At 53.6% G+C, this 23065-nt stretch overlaps 1 protein-coding gene across 3 annotated transcripts in view; it reads left to right on the forward strand.

The window, feature by feature from the left end:
* ECE1 (endothelin converting enzyme 1) overlaps window positions 1-23065 on the forward strand; it is a 124977-nt gene that overhangs the window by 57990 nt on the left and 43922 nt on the right. The window contains exons 1-4 of one of the 3 annotated variants that reach the window (XM_055574232.1): window positions 2591-2708; window positions 2940-3026; window positions 11602-11743; window positions 17705-17917. In XM_055574232.1, coding sequence (XP_055430207.1) covers window positions 2655-2708; window positions 2940-3026; window positions 11602-11743; window positions 17705-17917 — 496 coding nt within the window. In that variant the 5' untranslated portion in view covers window positions 2591-2654. Of the gene's footprint in view, window positions 1-2590; window positions 2709-2939; window positions 3027-11601; window positions 11744-17704; window positions 17918-23065 lie in introns of those variants that run through there. The other 2 variants (XM_055574233.1, XM_055574234.1) reach the window with 2 other exon arrangements.

Here is a 23065-nt window from a genome sequence, read left to right on the forward strand (position 1 = left end):
CCTCCCGCCCCGTCTTTGAAATGCTACCTCCTGACTGGGGCCCATGGTGCTCCCCACGGAGCAGAGACGCCTAAGCCATTCCCACGTCCGTCCGAGGTGGGTTCAGTTTCACTCCCCGGCCCCGGGGCAGGCGGCATCTCAAGAAGGGCCCCTCATCTTTTGTGTGCTGAAAAATAAACAGCTCTTGGTCTCCTTGGATTTCTACTCCAGAGGTAGGTGAGCTTCCCTGGTCATCCCTGCATGGACAGGCCGGCCTTGGCCCCTGGGATGGGCTGCCAGCCTCCTCCCTCACCTCTCACCTTCGCGCAGATGCCCATGGAAGCTCCAGCCCCACTCTAGGCCTTTGGGGATGTAGGGCCTCGCAGGACCCAGCCCTCCCTTCTAGGTTCTCCTAATTAAGGTGCTGTGTGCATCAGTAGAAGGAAACGTGGGATGTGGGGAGGGGTCAGGGAAGGTAGAGGACACAGCACAGGAGGCCTGAGGCTGCGTGGGGTCAGACAAGACTGGTCTGGAGAGCTTTCCAGAAGGGCTGATCTCTGAGTTGAGACAGAAGGAGAAGCCATTGCTTCTCTACACCTAGGCCAGTTACTTCCCCAAGCCTCGGTTTCAGATTCTGTAAAAGAGACCGATGATACCTGCTTCAGAGCGAACAGCGAGAGGCTTCAATGAGACATGAGTATAGAAGAACGGACAAATACCTTGTCCCTCTAAGCGCCCAGGAAACAGTAGCTGCCTGCCGTGCCAGGCACGGGAGGTGTTTGGTGACTTGAATTTCTTTTTCAAGGGTCTTTTTCCTGGGGCAGTTAACACCTGTTACTTAGTGTAACTGGTTTCCAAAAAAAAAACAACCAAGGGTGAAATTAAAACAGCCCGATGGCCCTTTCTGTTTCTCCAGTGGGTAATGGGAAGTCCTGCACCCAGAGGGAGTGGAGCAGAAGAACCCAGAATTAGAATTCTTCCCACGGACCCTGCCTCCCCCAAGGTCCTCAGACATGTTCTCCTTGTCCTTGGGTATTGCAAAATTAGATGCACTTTCAAGGTCCTTCCCCAGAGTAATTTTCACTTCTCCTTTACTTGTTCTCGCATTCATTTTAACAGTGTTTGGAGCGCCTGTGCTATGGCAGCCGATGGGGATTCTCTGTGTCAGACAAGGTCCCAGCCCTGATAAAACTCACAATTTGGGGGAGGGGGAAGGAGACAGATGTTTAAAACCAGCATAAATAAGTAACAAACTGCAGTAAAACAGGTTGCCATGATCGATAATTTGGGTTCTGCTTGGGGTGGCTGGGACGTTTGAGGGTGTGACGTTTACGCTGACCTCTATCTGCAACAGGAGCCTGCACGGGAGGAGCAGAGACATGTCCAGACAGAGGGAACAGTGCTATAAAGGTCTCGAGGGCAGGAGACACTCGGAGAATCTGGGGAACAGAGGGAGGGCAGGAGAAGCTGGGGCCTGAGGCAGCGAGGTGGGAAAAGGGGCAGGGTGGGCAGGGGCCACGGGGGACCGGTAAGGGGACTGTCCCCACAGAATTGGGAGCAAGGGTGACAGGATCAGAGTTTCCTGCTGAAGGCTGGCTCTGGCTGCAGAGCAGGCTGTGAGAAGGCAGGAGGTGAAGCCAGGAGACCTGGGGAGCCCACCGAGACTGCCACCCCCGGTGTCACTCAGCCTCCTGTACCTGCTCCTTCACGCATCTGTGAAGTCAACTATGAGAGGGAACAGGAGTGCTCTGGAAAGCTGAGAAAAAGTGTATAAATGCGGGGGGTTCCAGGTCTTACCAGACATGGAGGGTCCTTTGGGCAACTGTTGGGTAGGCTTTTCTGGGACCTTGAGGGGCAGGGAGAGAGCCCGGTATCCAGAGCGCCCCACCTCTGAGGGAAGGTGGAGGGAACGGTCCTGTTCCTGGCTGTCAGCTCGCCCCAAAGCCGTTCCTGTTTTGAGGGTAAGATCACACCTTGGAGCCTGGAGCCAAGCATGGGCTTCCCTCCAGCACGCACAGAACATTTTTCATTCTAAGTCAGGAGAGTGCTCTGGAATTTTCTGAGATCATCGTGAACTCTGGCTTAAAGACCCCTGAACTAGAGGAAGGGGGAAATGAGAGGGGAGGCACATGCTTTTTTTATTCCGTGTGTGTGTGTGTGTGTGTGTGTCTGTTTTCCCCCCAATCTTTCTAGCTCCCATGGGGGAGGCCGCTCTTGGCGCAGCTAAGGGTCAATGGCGAGAGAAACTTCTCTCTTGACCTTTGCGGCCAAACTAGGGGCCCTTTCCTAATACCTGCCTTTTGGCATCTGCCACCACGGTTTATAGGAGGACTTCATGTTTCTTAGAAGGAAGGGTGGCCGCGAGCCCCTTCCTGCCTGCAAGCGGGAGGCGCCTCTCCCCGACCCCCACCCCACGCCCCCCGACCCCCACCCCCCCCCGACCTCTGGGAAGGGGGAGAAGGCTCCGTGTCCCCGGGGACTCTGGGGGGCGGTCTCCCGGCGCGGCCGGGGAGGGAGCCGGCGCGGCCGGGGAGGGAGCCGGAGCCGCGCGGGCCAGGCTCCGCCCTCGAAGGTGGTGCGAGGCCGGGCCCAGCCCCACGGCCGGCCCTCCGCGGCCAGAGCCGCGGGCGCGCGGCGGCGGGAACCCGGCGGGGAGCGGGCGTCGCGGGCGCACCATGCGGAGCCTGTGGCCGCCGCGTCCGGTGGCCGCGGCGCTGTCGGCGCTGGGGGTGAGGCTCGGGGTTGCATAAGCGGGGAAGGGGCGGGGGTGGCGGAGGGAGGCGGGACCCCCCTCGCCTCCCCCGGCGCGGGCCTGGCCGTGGGCCGGTCCCGGTGTCCCGGCCGGGGCGGGGCGCGGCGGCGGCGGCGCAGGCGGCGGGTGGCCGCTTCCCCGTTCTCCCCATTCGGGCGTGGGAGCCATGGAGGCGCTAAGAGAGTCCGTGCTGCACTTGACTTTGCAGATGTCTACCTACAAGCGGGCCACGCTGGACGAGGAGGACCTGGTGGACTCGCTGTCTGAGGGCGACGTGTACCCCAACCACCTGCAGGTAGGCGCCCCGGCGCTCTGCGTGCCCCCCCTCAGCCCTGGCCGACCGGGCTATCCTGCCCGCCACCGGGGGGAGGGGGGGGGAATGTGAGGGGGCCCGTGCCAGCCCGCCAGCTCCGTGGGTTAAGAAAAGCCTGTTCTGGGTTAGCAGTACCTCTGAGGCGCTGGGCTCCCCAAAGGGCCTCCCCGCTCCACTTCCACGCGTCCCCAAACCCTCTGGACCACCTGCTACTGGGTTACAACCCAGGTGGCCAAGTGGAAGAAGCATCCTGGAGGGGTAAGCTGGTCCAGTTCTCTTTTCACAGGGAGGGGGCCAGTCCCTGAGTGCTGAGACTTGCCCAGAGTTTTAGGCAGAGCCTAAAATCCTCCGAGTTGTAGCATGGAAAGTCCCAGAACCCTGTCAGTCCTGGGCAGACAGGGGGTGCTTGGTCACCCTGTCTGGTGGACGTTACCCCACATTCCTCCTCTTCTGCCCCCAAACTCCGCGTGTCCTGGGGGCTAGAGCCCAGCCTCTGCTCGTCTCTCCCTGCCCCTTCCAGCCTCTACTTGGAAAGCCCAGTTCCTCCCCCACCAGGCTCTGCCCCCTGGGGCTCAAATGTGCCCACCACCTCTGCCTCCCAGAGGGACTGAGCTGGGGCAGTCCAGACCAGGACCTCAACCCTGGCTGGGTGTGAACTGAAACAGGTGGACCTGAGGAATTTGGGAATTCCAAAGGATGCCCAGGGGGGCCCTGTGACCTGACACCTGGAAAACCGGCTCGCAGAGTCCCGGCCAGCAGCTCAGTTGAGGAGGCTTCGGCCAGGCCGACCCAGGGAGGCCTGCTGCAGGGACTGCTATCAGTTCACAAGCCGCCCCCAGAGGGGAAGCGTAGGTTGTGTGGAAGCCTAGACTGCCAGCCCCAGTCCTGCTCGGACACACCTCTCAGAAGCTGGGATCGTGATACTGGTAAAGGAAACAGCGCTGATTGACACTCGTTCAGTAGGCCCCGGGGAGGTCCAAACCCGACCCTGAGTGGTCTGCACACACTGGAGCGGGACTCTCTTGCCTACACCGTCCCACTGAGCCTTCAGGAGCAGCCCCGTGAGTTAATGTCCCCACTGCTCCCTCTTACAGATGAGGAAACTGAGGCTCTGAAAGGGGAGACAACTTGCCTTAGGTGCCCTGGAGCTAGAAATCTAGGAGTAAGAAACCAAACCCGGTCTGTCTAGAGCCGCTTCCCCGTGGACCCTTCTGAAGAGGCTAAAAATCCAGCAGGAAATTAGATTCCCGTGGCAGGCGCTTTTGCCTTCCCGAATCAAAACAGAATCTAATCAGCCGTCTTTTTCAGTCTCATCTTTCACAGAGGGTTCTAAATATATCAGCACAAAAGCATTTTGGAATTCACAACAAAGTACTGTGCTGTGCTGTTATCACCATACCGCAGCCCGCATGGGTATAGACTTTCTCAGGCCACAAAGCACATTCGTCAGCCTGAGGCTGCCTGGCAGAGGGGAGGTGCCCGGGGCTCCGGGGCGGGGGGGCCAGGTGTGAATCTGACACCGCCTGTGATCCTGGGCGATCTAAGCTTCTCTTCCTGCATCTGCACGATGGGAGTTGAGAGAACATGATCGTGGTGTGTGTTTCGGGGCGGCCAGGATTGTTGTTTGTGATCGTGAGGTAAGGGCTCTTGCGGCTGTGTTACACATGACAAGCTGAGTCTCAGAGAGGTTAGGGACATTCCTGTGGTCACAGAGCTGTCATGCGGTTGGAATGTAGTGTTGGTGCCCCGACACCAAACCACCCAGCTGGGTGTATCGTCCACTTTTACTACAGGATAAGCCCAAATGCTTGCCCCAAGGATTTGGAGGCATTTCTGTAGGTACCCAGCCTGGCTTTCCTTGAACCTCCATGACTTCCCCAAAGCAGACTAGCTAACGATTGTTCTTGTAAGAATCGAGAACCTTTTCGTCTCATCTTACAGAGTTTTCTATGAATTTTATGTCTTTAATCACAGGGAATTTTTTCCAGTATAGCAATTTTGTATACTAATTTGTGGAAAAAAGAGTCAAGTATAAAAAATATTTACAAAGAGACAGTAACCCCACCACTCAGAAATAACTACTTCTAGTTTTTCACATTTGCTTATATATATTTTTTATTATAATTGAGCTCACTCCACATCCATAACATTTTGTCCTACTTTTTTCATTTAATGCCACTTCATAAGCATTTTTTTGTGTTGTTAGGAACTTCTGAAACATCAGCTGTACCTCAGTTTTAAAAATACTTCCAAGGAGTTCCTTGATGGCTTAGTGGTTAGGACTTGATACCTTCACTGCTGAGGGCTGGGGTTTGATCCCTGGCCCAGGAACTAACATCCTGCAAGCCTTGTAGTACAGCCAAAAAATGAAACAACACTTCCAAAACATACTGCCATTAAATATCATAATACTTTATGGTACCAATATATAAAAATACATTTACTCAATCTGCTACAATTGGACAATAGGCCCAGTATCCATAACACTATGGGTGACCAGCTTCTAGCCTTTCGAATAATTTCCTGTGAGCAATTGCTAGAAACGCAACTGTTCCCTCAATTTTAGGCTTTTTAAAATAGATCCAATCCTCTTCCCCGCCCACCAAATCTCCATCTCTTGACGGGCAGCTATAAAAATCAGCTACTTGATTTTTCAAGATTTTGAAGCCCGTTGTTCCTGAAACTCCGGAGTTGTCAGTACCAACACTAGTAAACGACAATTTGCATCTTTCAGCCAAACTTGCCACCTTTTGCCTGAACATGCTGACAAAGTGTTGTATTTAGCTGGAGCAAATTTCTACCTGTACCTCACCTGAAAGGATTTTTCTTTTCCTTGATCTCATATGTGAGGTACAACTTAATTGCAATCAACTAAAATTCGTCAGGGTGGACTGAGTGCAGAGTTTAAAGCCCCAGCTCTAACATGGAGCCCCAGCTTTGCCTCTCGCAGACTCTGAGACCTGGAAGCTACTCAGTTAACCAGCTTTTTTTTTTTTTTTACAAGATGGGGTTGATAATAATCCACTTCTCAGAGCTGTTGCAGAGATTGAAATGAGACAATACAAGTGGAAACACCTAGTGTAATGCACAGAAAATGTATTTGGTTGGGATCATGATAAAAGCTCACCGGGCATGATATCTCAGTGATGCCCTAAACGCAATAGCTTTGTCTCTGTTCGGCTCAGACTGGCCGCCTTGTCTCTGTACCTCCCGGTACATACCATACCATTTCAGTGGCCCAAAGGGAAATAACTAAAGTTGTACCTGCAGCTGGGGCTTCCCAGGTGGTAAAGAATCCTCCTTCCAGTAAGGAAACAGAGGAAACAGGTTTGATCCCTGGGTGGGGAAGATCCCCTGGAGTAAGAAATGGCTACCCACTCCAGTATTCTTGCCCGGAAAATTCCATGGACAGAGGAGTCTGGAGGGCTACAGTCCACGGGGTCGCAGAGTCAGACACAGCTGAGCATGCACACGCCCCTGCAACCTAAACTGGGGAGCAAAGGCTGCTGCTGCTGCTGCTTAGTCACGTCAGTCGTGTCCAGCTCTGTGCAACCCCATGGACTGTGCTCACCAGGCTCCTCTGCAGGGAATTCTCAAGGCAGGAGTACTGAGTGGGTTGCCGTGCCCTCCTCCAGGGGATCTTCTCAACCCTGGGATCGAACCCAGGTCTGCTACCCTGCAGGCAGATTCTTTACCACTGAGCCACCAGGGAAACTTCCCACAGAAGGCCACAACTATTTACCAAAACCTTTGAAGCTCATCCAGTTACCCCTAAAAAATCAAAATTTTTTTTTCAAGAAAAAGGAAAGCCAAGATATTTAATTCTTAGTGGTGGTTTTCTCTAATCCCTCCCCCACACCGCTTCCCTTCATGCACAGAGCTGTCTTTTGTCGGCAATTGCAGAGACAGTCCCATTAAGTACTTTAAAAAGATCTCTCTGCTTTCCAGCACACTCTTTCAACTCCATCTGCCTGTTCGATCTTTTTACTCTTGACCTTAGAGTTGTTCTAGGATCTGAACTGGTCAGGCCTGGCACCTCATTTGCTTTCTCATTTTAAAAATAGGTGACTGGGACTTCACTGGCGGCCCAGCAGTTAAGACTCCACAGTTCCAATGCAGGGATGCAGGGGGCACAGGTTCGACCCCTGCATGGGGAACTAAGATCCCCTAGTCTGCATAAAATAAAAAAATATAAAAATAGGTGACTGAGGTCCAGAGGCTGCCCAGGGACACACTCGTGATCTTGATAAAGCCAGGGTTGACCTTTGACTTCTCGGGGTCATGCCCTTTCTCCTGTGTCATTGACAGCTGGAAGGTGTATCTTCTAAATACTAGACTTGGATTCCTGTTGAGATGCAAGGAGTCCCCTCCCCCCATCAGGTACTGATTCAAGCTGCTTTCAGCCATTGGAAGAGTCAGGCAGTGGGGCTGAGGGGCTGGTAGGGCTCCGGGAGGAAACAGAGAGGCCGGGAGGGCTTCATAGTTTCACTCTGGCCTGGCCCCAGTGGCCTTAGCCAGAAGCCCGCCATGTAGAAACTGTCCTGGAAGAAACTTCCCCAGCCTAACACAGGATATCACGCAGGGCCAGGCTGTCACGGTCTGTCTGTTCCGAGGGGCTGACTCGGAGGCAGGCGGCCCTGTCTCCCTGCCAGCCCTCCCCGGGGTGGTCTGGCCTCTGGGCTGCAGGGGGTGGGCTCCCTGCCAACCCTTTGGCCAGACTGACTCCTGTTGGCCGCTCCGCTCAGCTCAGGTCGCTGGCGGACCAGGCAGTGTCTCAGGAAACAACTGCCTTCCGTGCGGACCCCCTGCTTCCTCCGAAAGCCAGGCTCCCCACCCCTTCTGCTGCTGGCTTGCCTCCTGGGCCCCAGGCGTGGTGTCCCGTCCTCGCCCGTAGAACCCGTTCTTGCTGGGATCCTTGCGGAGCCAGGCGCTCACTTCTGTAACCGAATATTTATCCCTCAGCAGGGCTTTGTTCCCTTGGTTGTGGCAACCCTGGGAACTCCTGGGCTGGATGGCTCAACCGTTCCTCTCTCTCTCCACCTCTGTTTCCTGTTGGTCTTCCTCTCTACGTTTCTTTCCAGGCATCTTTCTGTCTCATGCTCTCTATCGCTAGGATGCTAAGCCGGCCAGTGAGTGGAGCATTCTCGGTGATTATTACCCCATCTTCCAGGATAAGCTCTGCTCCTTGGCTGATGCTGCACCCAGTTACCTCTCCCGAGACCAAGTGAGCTGCCCGTCACTCACCCTCCGACCCTGCACGTTGCTGGAGACCCCTCTCTCACGATCCACATGCCCTCATTTCCCAAAGGCGGGCTCTGAAGGAGGCAGGGCGGGGAAGGGACTCACTGAGCCAAAGAGCAGCTTGGAGGCCCAGCCCCAGCCACGGCACCTGGGAATTGGACAGCCTCTCCTGGAGCGGCCTCTTGACCCCGGCACAGTCTCCTGGTGACTTCTCCTGCCATGGGAGACTGCATCTGGTCTTCGGCCCTCAGAGGCAAGTCTTGTCCAGAAACCAAGAGGCCTCTCTGCCTGGTCGTTCAAATCAAGCAAAGAACCATACAAAGGCTAAAAAAACCCTGTCTTCAAATTCCATTTGCCCTTTCTCCCTGGAATTATGAATGTTTAATTTAATTTTGACTTAATTCTGTTTGCGTTTTGCAGTGAACACCATCTGTCTGTTTGATATTAAATAGTGATTCTCGGCTCGACTCGCTGCTCCTGGTGGGCAGCGCGGCCACGGGGCTGATGCTGTGGGCTCGGGGGAGATGTGGGTTTTCTTATCACCCTCTCTGGCCCCCGCTTCCTGTGTTCCTTCTGGAGCTAATACCCACGCCTACTCTTGGGGATGCTGGGAAGATGGAATAGCATCATCCGGCAACAGAATTAGAGTTAACACGGGTACCCAGAAAGCCCTCAAACATTAGCTGCCGTGATCGCTGCTTTTGCCCTCCTTCCCTTTGTCCTCTTCCTTCTGTCTGTTTCTTCTTTCTCTTCCCTTTCACTTCCTCGGATCGCACCTTGCTCTGTCCACATAAGAGCGAGTTTCCTGCCAAATGTCAACATGAATCAGCCATAGGTATACATATGTCCCCTCCCTTTGGCAGAAAACAGCAACATTCTATATAGCAGTTATCCTTCAATTTAAAAAAAAGTTTTTTAAAAAAGAGTTTCCTGGACTCCCCTGGTGGTCCAGTGATTAAGACTCCACCTTCCCCAAACCGGGGGCACAGGACCAATCTCTGGTCAGGGAGCTGTTGCACATGCTGTGCTTGCTGTGCAGCTGAAAAAAAGAAGGACAGGGTTTCCAGCCCCAACAGCTGTGCTCCCTGGCTTCCCAGGGCTCTGCTGCCTCTTCAACCAAGGTTAGCCCTGGCTTAGCTTTCCACCCGTCTCCCCCTGAGCTGAGCTTTGGGGTCACTGAGAGGCCCAGCGGCGGAGACAGAAGGGGATATCAGTTCCATGGCACAGAAAGAGTGAGAACAAATGTCAGCGTCCCCAGACAAGGCAGCGCCTGCTTCAAACCCCTGGGGGCCCCTCTGGATCCCAGTGCCCCTGATGAACTGGGCGAGGGAATTGCTACCTCTGAGAAAGCGCTTCATAGACATTGAGGCTGTGAGCACATCAGCATTGTCCCAGGCTATGTCTGCACCAGGAGGGTGGTCAGAATCTTCATGTCTCACCGTTTTAAAAAGGTTTTTCAGGGGAGCTCCCTGGTGGCTCGGGTGGTAAAGAATCTCCCTGCAGTTCAAGAGACCCGGGTTCGATCCCTGGGTCAGGAAGATCCCCTGGAGAAGGAAATGGTAACCCACTCCAGTATCTTGCCTGGAGAATCCCATGGACAGAGGAGCCTGGCAGGCTATAGTCCATGGGGTCATAAAGAGTCGGACACGACTGAGCAACTCACACTTCAGGGCTTTCAGGAGACCGCGCCCCTCCCTGTACCTGCTTTCTGTCCCAGCCTCCTGGACCTCCACAGAATTCTCACCAAGCCTCAAGTTCCTTTTCTCGGTTTTAGAATCCATCATCTTTTATTTTCCCCACGAAAGTTTTGTCTTCCTCTTTCACTAGTGCAGCAATCCCCAGTCATTTCCTGTTCAGAAAATAGCCAGTGATGAACATAAGGCCACTCGATGCCCTTCGCTAAGGTGACTGGCCTCGGGGTCCCCAGGCGTCGGCGTCAGGCTCCCTGAAGACTGTGTCGTGGCCCCTAGGGGCAGCCGTCCTCTCAGCAGTTGGGGGCCACTCTCAGGTCGGAGGCTGGGTCTCCCTGCCTCCATGCCCGTTCCCCTCCAGCCTTGCTTCTCCTTCCACCTTGGCTTTTCCAAAGGGTGAATCTAATCCCATTGCTCCAGCCCTGGGAAGAAGTCCCCCACCCATAACCCGGCTTATAGCACCCCTTAGCATCCAGGCCTTGCCCCGCTCCTTCTCCCTTTCCCTCCCCTTTAACCTGGCCAGCTGCTACTTATTCTTTTAAGACCCAGCCCAGGGGCCCCCACCTCCAGGAAGCCTTCCCTGACTGGACCCCTGCCTATCCCAGTCTGTTTCTGTCTGCTGGGCAGTGAGAGCTGAAAGTGAGGTCTGGTCCTCTCTGTACTTCCAATGTGGCCCTGAGCTGGTGCTTGACTGTTGACACGTGGCCACAATGTCACTGAACTGAACCCCACCGGCAGGGTTCCCTTCCTGTCCCGTGGACCCAGCCTCGGCAGGAAGTACCTCATGGAACAGAGGGGAGCCCCCAGCGGGCTTCGGGTGCGAAGACCGGACCCTGGGCTCTGAGCGCTGTAGGCTGGTGGGCCCCTCCTCAGCTTGGAAGGCCCTGTCACACCCTCCACTTCCTCTCATTGTACCTCTTTTCCTGTTTAGCTGACTGTGAGTTAGGCCGAGAACGTTTTCTCCTCCCTTTGAGGACCTGCTCGGATGGAGCTGTCTCCCCTTTGCATTCCCTACTGACATCTCCCAGGACTCAATGCTCTGACCCGTGGGTGGGCTCTGGGATCCATACATTTGGACCCAGATCCAAGCTCGACCCATCTAGCCGTGTGAGCAGAGGCAAGGGGCTCACCCCTCCGGGTTGCGGATTCCTCATCTGTAAGAAGAAGCTGAGGGCACAGTCCTCGTGGGGCTGCGGCGGCTCCGGCGGCCCGGGCTGCCCGCGCCCCTGCCCATGTGCTGCGGCGCAGGCCGGTGGTTGTGTCAGCCTCAGAGCCCAGCCGGATGCTCCCTGGATGCCTGCGAGTGCAAACATCCTGTTCTTTTTTGAACTCCTTACTGGAGAAACGGGAAAATCCGATCTATTTTTTCCCCCTTCTACCCGGATCGGGTGACACAGAAAACACGAGCACGGCTGGGCTGAGCTGCTTGACTCCGAGCTGCTGAGCAGGGTGGCCGTTCCTCTCCTGGATTAGGCCGGGTTCCGTGGGAACCAGACCACCCCTGAGACGGGAGGGCGGCCCTGATGTCTCCCCGGGGCCAGGACCTGCTGCGGAGCCCCCTCCTCCTGGGCAGCGAGGCCCCGGGGCTCACGTCCTCCCCGTTCCGCCTGCCTCCTTCCCTGCAGGTGAACTTCCGAGGCCCCCGGAACGGCCAGAGATGTTGGGCCGCCAGGACCCCGGTGGAGAAGCGGCTGGTGGTGCTGGTGGCGCTCCTGGCGGCGGCAGTGGTGGCCTGTTTGGCAGTACTGGGCATCCAGTACCGGACAAGTAGGTGCCCTGTCTGTGATGGGTTATGGGCTCCACTCACTGCTGCCCCGGGCTTTGGTCTGCTTGTGTCAGCGACTGGCCTCCGAGGCTCAGGAGGGAGCTGGGTCTGGGGGGCCGGGGTGGCTGCCGCAGACTGAGGCCTGGGAGGTGGGGGGACGGGTGATGATAAGGTTTGGGGGTCAGGAGGAGGTGAGTTTGAATCCTGGCCTGGCAACTTGTTATCCGTGTGACTTTGGACAAGTCACTCAATCTCTCAGAGCTTGTGTGTTTTCTGCTTTACATGGAGAGACCGGTAGTCAATTTGAATCTCTCCCACAACTAGCCCATGTTTCTCTGTCCAAACTTGTGTAGCAATATGATCAGACCCCACTTCGATCTCTGAGGATTCAGGATAACATCTGTCACATACCTGGTGCCCGGTAGAACTTCTCTGGCCTCTGTTCCGGGTTCTCTTACTGTTAGGATGCAGGCTGGTTAGACACACGGGCTGGCCCCGTCGCCCATCGACAGTTCCAACAGAACGGCAGTAATGGCTTCCGTTTGCTGAATACTTTCCATGTACCGAATACCTTGCCTCTCCTTTGCAGATGCAATCTCGTTTCCTCCTCGTTGCCACTCTGTGAGGTGTGGTTGCTTCTGGCCCCGTTTCTGCAAAGGAAACTGAGGCAGTGAGACTAAGCGGCTTGCCCAAGGTCACGTGTCTGGTGCAGAAGGGATTCAGCCATGGGCTGGCGGGCGCCAGAGCTCAGGCCCTATCTTCTGTGTAATTGATGGTACACCCCAGTGTGTGTTACCACCCCCAGGAAAGCTGTTCTTCTCTGAGCCAGGGGACCTTTGCGTACCTCTGTCATCTCATTTCTCTGTCCTACCTTGTATAGTAATATGATCAGACCCCAGTTGGATCCCGCTGTCAGGGGTCTGAGGCTGGTTCTCTGTGTCTGGTTGAGTGTATGTAGCAACTGCCTCTCACAGAATCAATGCTCCGTAAGCTCTTACGGACCTGGAAAGGGCAGATCCAAGCTAATAGGGATGAGAGTCCAGTTAATTCTGGGGTCTCTCTCTGCTCTGTGCCCTTGTATCCAGCTCTCTGATGGCAAGAAGCACCTGGATGAGCAGCCTCTGGGGCGTCGCCAGGAGTTTAACCCCGTTGACTTGGTCACCTGGTGCTCAAACCATCAGAGAGATTGTGAACCTCCATAGGATCTGGGAACATCAACTCCAGGCTTTGCTGAGCTTTCTCCGCTGTGAACTTGCTGGCCTGCATGACTGGCCACACTGCATTGGGGTCGGGAAAGGGTTTGGGGGCCTGAAAAGAGTGCAGGGCTTCATCTGAGTCATCCTCCCATCCCTCCTGGATCAAGCACTCATTCATTCATTCATTCACTCATTCATTCATTCACTCATTATTCATTCCACAAACGTGGAACGAGTGCTTACTCTATGTCAGGTGCCTAGGTGGTACCTAAGAAATAATTGCTTATTTAACTGACTTTTTAATGGTTTGTAGACATTTTACCAAATGTGCCTAGCCCAACAGGCGATGATTGCATATCTGATTGATTAATTAGTGATTTCTTTACCATGCGTGCTCAGCATAATGCCTCCATGCCATAGGATACTTTGCAAAGTGAATAAATAAATGATTGAATGAACAAAGAGCAAGAAGGAAGACAAAGTGGGAACAGCCTTTCTCTGCTGATTACCCTTCTCCTGCGGCTGCCATCTTGCTTCATCCTAAAGCAGGTTTAGTTCCGGGCAATGCAGGCCCTCTCCGGCCTTGTCTGCCCAGCTCTTGGCGCTGTGCATGGGAGCCGATGAGATTCCAACACGCACTGTTGCCCTGAGGTTGCCCCTAGAAGTCCCCAGGACATTTCTCCATCAAAAACCAGAAGGGAGCTCCCAAGGCCTGGCTTCTACACACACACGTCTGTAGTTGCCAGGTGGGGCCCACAGGGAGGAATCCTGCTTCAGTCTATCCCGTCTGTCTCAGGGCTCCAGACGGGTTTTCCCCAGCCTGGTTCTGGCTAAGGGGAACTCTTCCCCCCAGGGTGGAGCTGGGCTGGGGATCCAGTGACCCTTGAGCCCATTCATGTGTCTTTATCAGCTGCCTGAGCCTGGGAAAGCAGTGGCTGCCCCAGATGCTGGTGATTGGCATCATCCACATCTGGGCAGACACTGGGCAGGTCAACACCGATTCTGGTGATTCTATAAAGACACACCTGTAAGTTATGTCTGAGCACTTAAATACATATTTATCCACCTTCCTGTTGCACCCTGCTTTCCAGAAACTTACAGATGATTTGCAAAAATTGGCAGCAAAACAAACAATACATCTTCCAGAAAATATTCTGAAGTGTCTCCCTTAGTGTTGAGGCCAGGCACCATCCAGAGCCACTAACCTTTAGCTAGATCTGGGACCTGCTCCTGCCTTCTCGATGGATCATGCACGACCTAAAGGGAAGAAATATTTCTGCATCTACAGGTGGTGACCAAAGGCTGGACAAAGCTCTCTTATTCATTCAGCTATTCATTAATTCAACAAACACTCAACGGATAGCTGCTAGGTGCCAAGTTTGCTGAGCAAAGGAAGTATAAATGCAAGTAAGATGCTGCCCTGGGCTTTGCAGGTGGCACTAGTGGTAGAGAACCCACCTGCCCATGCAGGAAATATGAGAGTAGGGCTTGATCCCTGGGTCAGGAAGATTCCCCTGGAGGAGGGCATGGCAACCCACCCCAATGTTCTTGCCTGGAGAATCCCATGGACAGAGGAGCCTGGCAGGCTTCGGTCCATAGGGTCAGAAAGAGTGGACACAGCTGAAGTGACTTAGCATGCACACACGCATGCAAGATACTGGCCCTACCCTCAGGCTCACTGCCTAGTGGGGAAGGTAGACAGGGAGACGGCCATGACACAAAATAAAGTGTGCTCAGGCAGCAGGCCTCCAGACAGCCAAGGCGACCAGGGAAGGGTGAGGTCTCCCCAAGGAGAGAGAGCCTGGGCTGAGTTTTGAAGGTGTTGACATGGGATGAGAGGGACGTAGAAATTATGAATTAATTAATCAAATGTACATGAAGCACCTGCTAGGCCAAGGATCATTGATAAGGGATCTACAAGCCTATAATAGTTAAAGAGCCAAGCAATTATTGCCCAAATATCACCTGGGCGCTTAAGTATTGCTGTATGCATAGCAGGGTGGGTGCTTAAGTGAAGAACTGTCAGGTCTGACTGATTCCTGGCGACAGGTTTCTTATTTAAAACCAAGGCCCCCTGTAATAACTACAGATAGCTCTCTGTCTCTCTCATGCACACACACACGCACAGATTCTGTGTCTTGCTCCCTCAGGATCGATCTCTTTACAGCTGGCCTCTGGGTTTTCCCACCAGCCAAGTATTTGTCAAGCTTGACTTCCTGCAGTTAGTTGTATAAAAACAATAGGTATTCTTTTCCTTTTCCAAATATGAAGTTATAATAGTGAATAGGCTTTTTCAGATGACACAGAAATTCTTTTCCCCCACCCCCTCATAAAGATTTTGGTAAATTTCCTTAATTGAAAAGCAAGGCATGCAACCCAAAGCTCTCGTCTAGAGGTATTTAAAATTGTGCTGTGTCCCCTACCAGTTCCTATCTCTATTTTCATGCCTAAAGTGAAACTCACTCAGTCGTGTCCGACTCTTTGCGACCCCATGGACTACACTGTCCTGTGGAATTCTCCAAGCTAGAATACTGGAGTGGGTAGTCTTTCCCTTCTCCAGGGGATCTTCCCAACCCAGGGATCAAACCCAGGTCTCCCGCATTGCAGGCGGATTCTTGACCAGCTGAGCCACAAGGGAAGCCCATTTTCATGCCTAACGGTTCAATAAGCTTTAATTGTTGTACAGTCATCTCAAAACAGGAAATTATTGGTTGGCCAAAAAGATCATTCCAATTTTCTGTAACATCCTCCAGAAAAACCTGAGCAACCTTTTTGACCAGCCCAATACCTGGAAATAGAATCGCCCTGATTTTTGTGCTGTTGTGCGACCCTTCTGAGCCATTCGTCCACTCTCAGACCTTGGGTTTGTCATCAGATGTTAATTAGCACACAGGTTGCTAGCCCAGCCCCGGCCAGCGTTGTGTGTCCAGGTGAGATGATGAGCAGCCCTGCCAGCCCGTACACTCTCTTCTGCTCTCTGAGGGTTCATCTGGGAACCTCAGACCCTAGGACTCCATGGAGCTGAGTCCCCTGCCCCCACTGCCCAGCCACAAGGTTATTTCCTCATCATCAGGCAGCTGGTCCTCCTCGTCCTCATCTCCAGATGGAGAAACCCAGCTTCGGAGGGATGAGGTTGCCAGCACGAGGCCAGAGGCAGAGAGCTGGGCTTTGCACCCAGGTCTAGGAAGGAGCCCCCAGCACCTGCCCTGCCGGCCTCCTCCCTGTGCAGTGGGAACGGAAGGGCCGCAGCAGCCCCGGCTGGGGCTGGCCAAGCGACGGTGTGGGGATGTAGGAAGAACCCAGCTTCCGTGTTGCGGAAGCAGCACAGAGCGGGTTCAATCTGGGCGCTCCCACGCCGCCAGGGGACACTCAGAGCCTCGCTGTCCTCATCTGCCCACGGGGGTCTCGCCCCCGTTATCGGGAGACCATCCCGTCTGGTTGCCTGTCTGCTCAGGTCAACAGGCAGTGCAGATCCCCCGTCTCCTGCGGTCGGGTTGGTCTCACCACCTGGGTCGGACCCCGCTCAGGTGGCCCCGGGCTTGCTTCCTCCGCTTGAGCCCGCTGACCGACCTCAGGGCCGGAGTCGGGCCCGTCCACCGGCCTCTGCCCCAGGCCCTACAGAATCAGCTCAAAGTGAAAAGCAAAGTCGCTCAGTCATGTCCAACTCTTTGCGACCCTGTGGACTGTAGCCCACCTGGCTCCTCCGTCCATGGGATTTTCCCAGACAAGAGTACTAGAGTGGGTTGCCATTCCCTTCTCCAGGGGATCTTCCCGACCCAGGGATCAAACCTGTGTCTCCCGCATTGTAGGCAGATGCTTTACTGTCTGAACCACCAGGGAAGCCCATAGAATCAGCTCAGAGGAAGCGGATTTCTTTGTTCATTGTGTTTTGTGGGCACTTGTAGGATTTGGCAGCCCTCCACCGGGGGGCCAGTCATCACAGAAAGAGCTCCCTTCCAGGCCCAAAGCAGAGAGAGGGTGGGACTCAAACCCCACGGCCGCTGAGCAGGGTGCTTAGTCTCCCTGTGCCTCTGTTTCCCAATATATAAAAGTGGCTTTAAGCAAAGTGATCTCTTAGGGTTGCTTCCTTTTCGCTTTTTTGAAAATTCAGTGAGATGATTCTCCTGCCTTATACCCAGTGGGAGTGATTTTTCACCGTCCCTTCTACTCCTCAGTCTTTCCTTCTCCCTGAGTCCTGGCACCATGCTGTCCGGGTCCGTGGACTGTGTATCCTCAGTGAGTGTGTGGACAATAAATAACAGACATTTCTCCTTCTGTAGTCTTGACTTTTCTTAGATAAGTTTGCATCCCCCACAAAATTATTAAAAAAGACTATGCTTTTATATCTCCCACCACACACACACACACACACCTACCTGCACTCAGCAAAGAACCTGGAAGATGCTCAGTAATTATTTTGTTGAATAAATGAATGCATGAATGAGTAAACGAATTTGTTGAGCATCAGGAAATAATTTTTAAAAACCAATGAATATTTATGGAAGGACTGATTAAAAGAAGCACCTTGGTTCTGGTTTTAAAGTCACAGGAAGGATTTTAGGCAACTCAACGGAAGTCTTATTTTACAAGCCAGGAGATCATAAATCCCCTGAAATCTTTGTCTCTGTCGTGTTCTAGTGATTATCTCTGTTTGGTCAGGGCTGGGGTGGGGCCTGGCACCCCAGGGCCCCAGACCACCTGCACTGTATTTCCACAGCCTCCTCCCTGCCTGCCCCTCATTGACCTCTTACCCTTGACCCTTGCCAGGAACGCCCTCGGTATGCCTAAGTGAGGCCTGCATCTCGGTGACCAGCTCCATCTTGAGCTCCATGGACCCCACGGTGGACCCCTGCCAGGACTTCTTCACCTACGCCTGTGGCGGCTGGATCAAAGCCAACCCCGTGCCCGACGGCCACTCGCGCTGGGGGACCTTCAGCAACCTCTGGGAACACAACCAAGCCATCATCAAGCACCTCCTTGGTAGGCAGCCGGCGGGGGGACTGGGGAATGGGCTGCAGAGGGGGGCTGCCCTCTGCACCCGCCAGGGTCGGCTGAAGGGCGAGGTTGGCGGGATGGGGAGGCGAAACGGTTGGGAGCAGACGAGGCTGGGTTAGAATGTCTGCCCCGTCTCTGGATCCTAAGTTGCTTATCAGTGAGCCTCACTTTCTCCATCTGTAAAAATGGGACTAGTAAGGCCCAAACTGCAGGGTTTCAAGAACTGGAGAGCAGATGTGTGAAGCATTAGCGTGGTATGTACGGCACATCATAGGTGCGTAAGAACTGTAGCTGTGGCCGTAGTTTATGGCTTCAAGCTGTGGCTTAGTTTTGGACTGGTTTTGACTGGGAGATTTGCAAGTTGTGAGCAGAAGGAATGAAGGCTGAGCATGCTGGGTCCAGATTTTAAGGTTGTGAGCCGATCCAGGTTCTGACAACAGTTTATCTGAGAATCATCCAAAGGCTGGAGTCTTCCTTGGCCTCGTGGTAATCCGGCTTGCGTGATAAGCCATCTCACCAAAGTTCCTCGCGTTATACCTTGTTAGGCCATTAGCACTTCTAGTTGATCTTGGTGTTGGTGGTTTTATCCTCAGGTTAGGATCCCATGTCTGTCTGGTTTGAGGCTGTGCCCTTGGTCAGTGTCTGTTGAATTAGCATCTGCCCCTGAGGGTGCTCCTCTATATGTGGAACCAAAACACGCCATGCTGTAACCTATAAAGGTCCCAACTTGAAGCCCTTTGGGACCAAGACCTTCACCATGCCTGTCTCCTGCTGACCCCTGCCCCATCCTGGGACCCTCGATGCTGATAGGAGCTGGATCGTGAAAAGTCTGTCCATTAATTCATCAATGATAGAACTTAGATTCAAGAAATACTTATTAAATTAAAAAAACTACTTTCTTAAAAAATAAAACCTTTTTAATACTCAAAAGTAGGTAAACTGAAGAAGACGTCTAAAAGAGGGCTCAGTCATGTCTGATTCTTTGTGACCCTATGAACTATAGCCCGCCAGGCTCTTCTGCCCATGGGATTCTCCCGGCAACAACACTGGAGTGGGTTACCATTGCCTCCTCCAAGGGGATCTTCCTGACCCAGGGATTGAACCCTCGTCTCCTGCATTGGCAGGCAGATTCTTTACCACTGGTGACACCTGGGAAGCCCCTAAGAAGGGGTAGATCTTCTCAATAGGACAGAAACCTTCCTATGAGATCGGAAAAGATTCTAACTTGATGATTATGAATTTCAGGAGACTGTGTCTTTAAGATGAAAGTGGAAATTAGCAAACCAGATTAAAGAGACCTTTCCTTTCCTTCTCACCTCAGCCCCAGGGGGCATGGCTGCTGCAGGGTGAAACTCACCCACACTTCTCCTTGGTACCCAGAAGCTCCTGGGCAGGGCCCCTGGGCACAAGGAGACCTCCTTGTCTCCTTGAGGATCAGAAAAGGTGGTGGGTGGAGGTGGGGCTGAGGGAACCCCATGTCAGGAATAACACAGCCCCCTGCATGCTTTATGCCACCCGATTGCCTTTGCAAGGGGACCCAGCCTTTTATTTCAGAACTGAAGGCAAATAAGTCTGTGGTGGCCAGACTGGAACTCAGGGACATCCTTTCCCCAGCATCTAAAGACAGCTGGAGACTAGGCAGGGATCACCAACCAAAGCAGGAGAACAGAGGACTTCCCTGATGGCCCAGTGGTTTAGATCCCACCCTTCCACTGCAGGAGTCACAGGTTCCCTGGTTGGTAAACGAAGATCCCATATGCTGCACTGTGCAGCCCCCAAAACAAGTAAGTTGTATTTGGGGACTTCCCCGGCAGTTCAGTGGTTAAGAGTATGTGCTTCCAATGCAAGGGACACAGGTTCGATCCCTGGTCTGGGGACTAGACTAAGATCCCACAATGCTGTGCAGCGTGGTCAAAAAAAATGAAAAACACGGCAGGAGAATAGTCTCGGTAGGATAATGATATGGGCTAGTGCCTCTGCGTCCTTCACCCCAGGACCTGGATTCAAGTCCTGGTTCTGCTACTTACTGTGTGATCTTGGGTCAGTGACATAACCTCTCTGGGCTTCTTGTCATCAGTACAGTGGGAACCACACCTCCTCCAGGTTGTGAAAATTAAATGGAAAAATATCTATAAAGCACTTTCCTGGAGCCAGGCATATTGTGGTGGCTGCTGGCCGTGCTGGTGTTACTCTTGTTATTCACCCTTGACCTTTGCCCAACACTTGTCAGTTTACAGAGCTCTTTTGTAGATAACCATTCCTTGTGACCCCGCTCCTGTAGGAGCTAGGGAGCTGTTGCTCACCCCACTTGATAGATGAGGAACCGGAAGTCCAGAGAGCTCCCCGAGACGGGCTAGTAGGTGGCAGAAGTGCCACTGCCTGAATCCTGGCCACATGTCCCTTTCCTGTCCCGCGCTGCCCTCTCTGGGCACCAACGATGGTACAGCTCCCTGTCCATCTTTCTGGGGAGAACTTGCAGGAAGCACAAAGTGTTGAGAGTCTGAAGGAAAGGAGGAAACAGACCGGCACTTGCTGAGTGCTCCGTGCCGGGCTGTGAACCAGGCTCTTTATATCCACTGCCTTCTTAATCCTCACGGTTACCCTGGGACCTAGAAACTGTGGTCCCGTTTCCTGGATGACGAAACTGAGAGAAGCTAAGCTTGCCAAGGACACCCTGCCGGTCCAGGGGCTTCGGCCAAGGGGACCAGTTCACACTGAGAAGGGACTGTGGAGAAAGGCAGACGGGCCCTCTGCCTCCCCGGGCAGGCCTGGAGCTGGCTCTTGGGGAGGGCACCCCTGGGTCCTGATCTGCTGCTTCTGGGAGGATCGTGGGTCTTATCAGGAAGACCTTGGGTCTCGGCCGAGACTCAGCCCATCCCTACACCCTGTCCCGCCCCTACCGCAGTGGCCTCCAGTCTTGACTCTGGCCTTCCATCCCTGCTGTCCCTGAGAGCGGGGAGCTGCAGTGAGCTGGCGTGCAACAGCCAGGACCTTGTGTACAAGCCCCTGACCCTGGGTCAGGGCCCGGTGGGATTGGGAGCCCCGACAGGCTAGCTGATCACGTGTGGCCTTGGACAAGTGACCCGCCTTTTCTACCCGCCTTCTCTTCTCTCTTCTATAGATCGTTTCACTATCTGTAAAAGGTGGATGATGGTGTTGCCTGACGCTCAAGGTTACTGTGGGTATCATCTCGCGTGTGATGGGTTAGTGTGCTTGGCCCAGAGCCTGGCACCCAGTAGGTGCTCAGCAGAACTGCCCTCCTCGGTGGTGGGGATGGGTGAGTTCCAGGTCAGCCCCTCCCTACGGGCTGTGTGACTACAGAGGGCTGCCCCGCCTGCTCCAGCCTTTCACCTATGAAGTGGGAACCAACTCAGAGTACTGGCCGGGGTGTCCTAAGGATTCATGGGCTGGTCACAGAGAGAGTAATTATTGCTTGTTTTATTTCTTTTATTTCTTGGATTTGCCTGGTGGCTCAGACGGTGAAGCGTCTGCCTACAATGTGGGAGACCTGGGTTCGATCCCTGGGTCAGGAAGATCCCCTGGAGAAGGAAATGGCAACCCACTCCAGTACTCTTGCCTGGAAAATCCTGTGGACAGAGGAGCCTAGCGGGCTACAGTCCATGGGGTCGCAAAGAGTCAGACACGACTGAGCGACTTCACTTTTCACTTATTTCTTAAAAAAAAAAAAAGTAATCGGAGTATAGTAGCTTTACAATGTTGTAGTAGTTTCTGCTGCACAGTGAGGTATCCCCCTCCCACTTAGGTCACCACCGAGCGCTACGGTAGCATTCCCTGTGCGATACGGTAGGCTCTCCTTAGTTATCTACTTTATACGTAGTATCAGTAGTATCTCTGTGTCAGCCCCAGTCTCCCAATTCATCCCATGCCTCCGCTTTCCCCACTGGCATCCGTCGGTTTGTTCTCTACATCTGTGACTCTCTATCTACTTTGTAAATGAGATTGTTTATACCAGCTTTTTCAGATTCTACACATTCACGTTAATACACGGTGTTTGTTTTTCTCTTATAGAAGCCCTGATAGAGCCTCTTATCAGAAGGAGGTCTGAAAGTGTTAGTCATTCAGGCTTGTCCGACTCTTTGCAATCCCATAGCCAGACTCCTCTGTCCATGGAATTCTCCAGGCAAGAATACTGGAGTGAGTAACCATTCCCTTCTCCAGGGGATCTTCCCGACTCAGGGATCGAACCCGGGCCTCCTGCATTGCAGGCAGATTCTTCATCATCTGAGCTGCCAGGGAAGCCCCAAGGAGGTGTGGGTGTATCCATGACCATGCTGGGTTCTTTACTTGTATTATTTTCTTTAAGCTATGGCGTATATGCCCATTTTACAGATGTGATTCACAAATACAAAGGAAACAGATCTCCTAGGAAATGGTGGAGCTGGGGCCTCAAACGTGTCTTTCTCTACTGATTCTGCTGTGCACAGAGGTCACAGAGCAGCCCAGAAGTATGGTCTGCCCTGCCATCTCTTTTCCCTGACAGCTGCTTGATTTTGTTCTCTGGGCCAGGGGAGACCTGGCTGAGGCCCAGTGAACAAGTAGCCAGGATCCCCTCACGTCATTATGACCGAGAACTTCCCCACAAGGTATATCCTGGCATCCCCTCCCCCTAGGCTCACTGTTGAAAATCAGTCTAGAAACGGCCCCTCCCCTGTGGACCTTGATACCTGGGACTCTTGATACCGGGAAATTCCCGAAGGGGCAGGAAGCAGGTGAGCAGGTGAGTGAAATATGCAGGCGCGTGGGCCAGTGCATTCTTGGGCTCCAGGTCAGGCTGGTTTCAGCTCCCCCAAGACAAAGGGGTCAGCCAGCAGGTCTCGGGAGGGGTTGGATACACAGGGGGCCTGACTGGGCAGGCTGGCCTGGGTGGGGGCGGCTTCTCTGGGAGGAGAAAGACAACTCAGAGGCCAGTGAGTGAGGATTGTTATCAGCTGGTCGGGCAGGACAGCTGTTACCATCAGCTTGCCCCGTGACCTTGGGCGAGCCACTTCTTTCTGTGAACAGTGGGTTTGCTCTGGCCCGCTCTGAGGAAATCCAAGGACATCTTTAGCAGGTGGGTTGAGCTGGGCCAAGTGCCACCGTGGCATATCTTGGCAGCCTGCTGGCTAGAGGGGG

This window comes from Bubalus kerabau, chromosome 3 (assembly GCF_029407905.1).
Source record: "Bubalus kerabau isolate K-KA32 ecotype Philippines breed swamp buffalo chromosome 3, PCC_UOA_SB_1v2, whole genome shotgun sequence".
Taxonomy (NCBI): domain Eukaryota; kingdom Metazoa; phylum Chordata; class Mammalia; order Artiodactyla; family Bovidae; genus Bubalus; species Bubalus kerabau.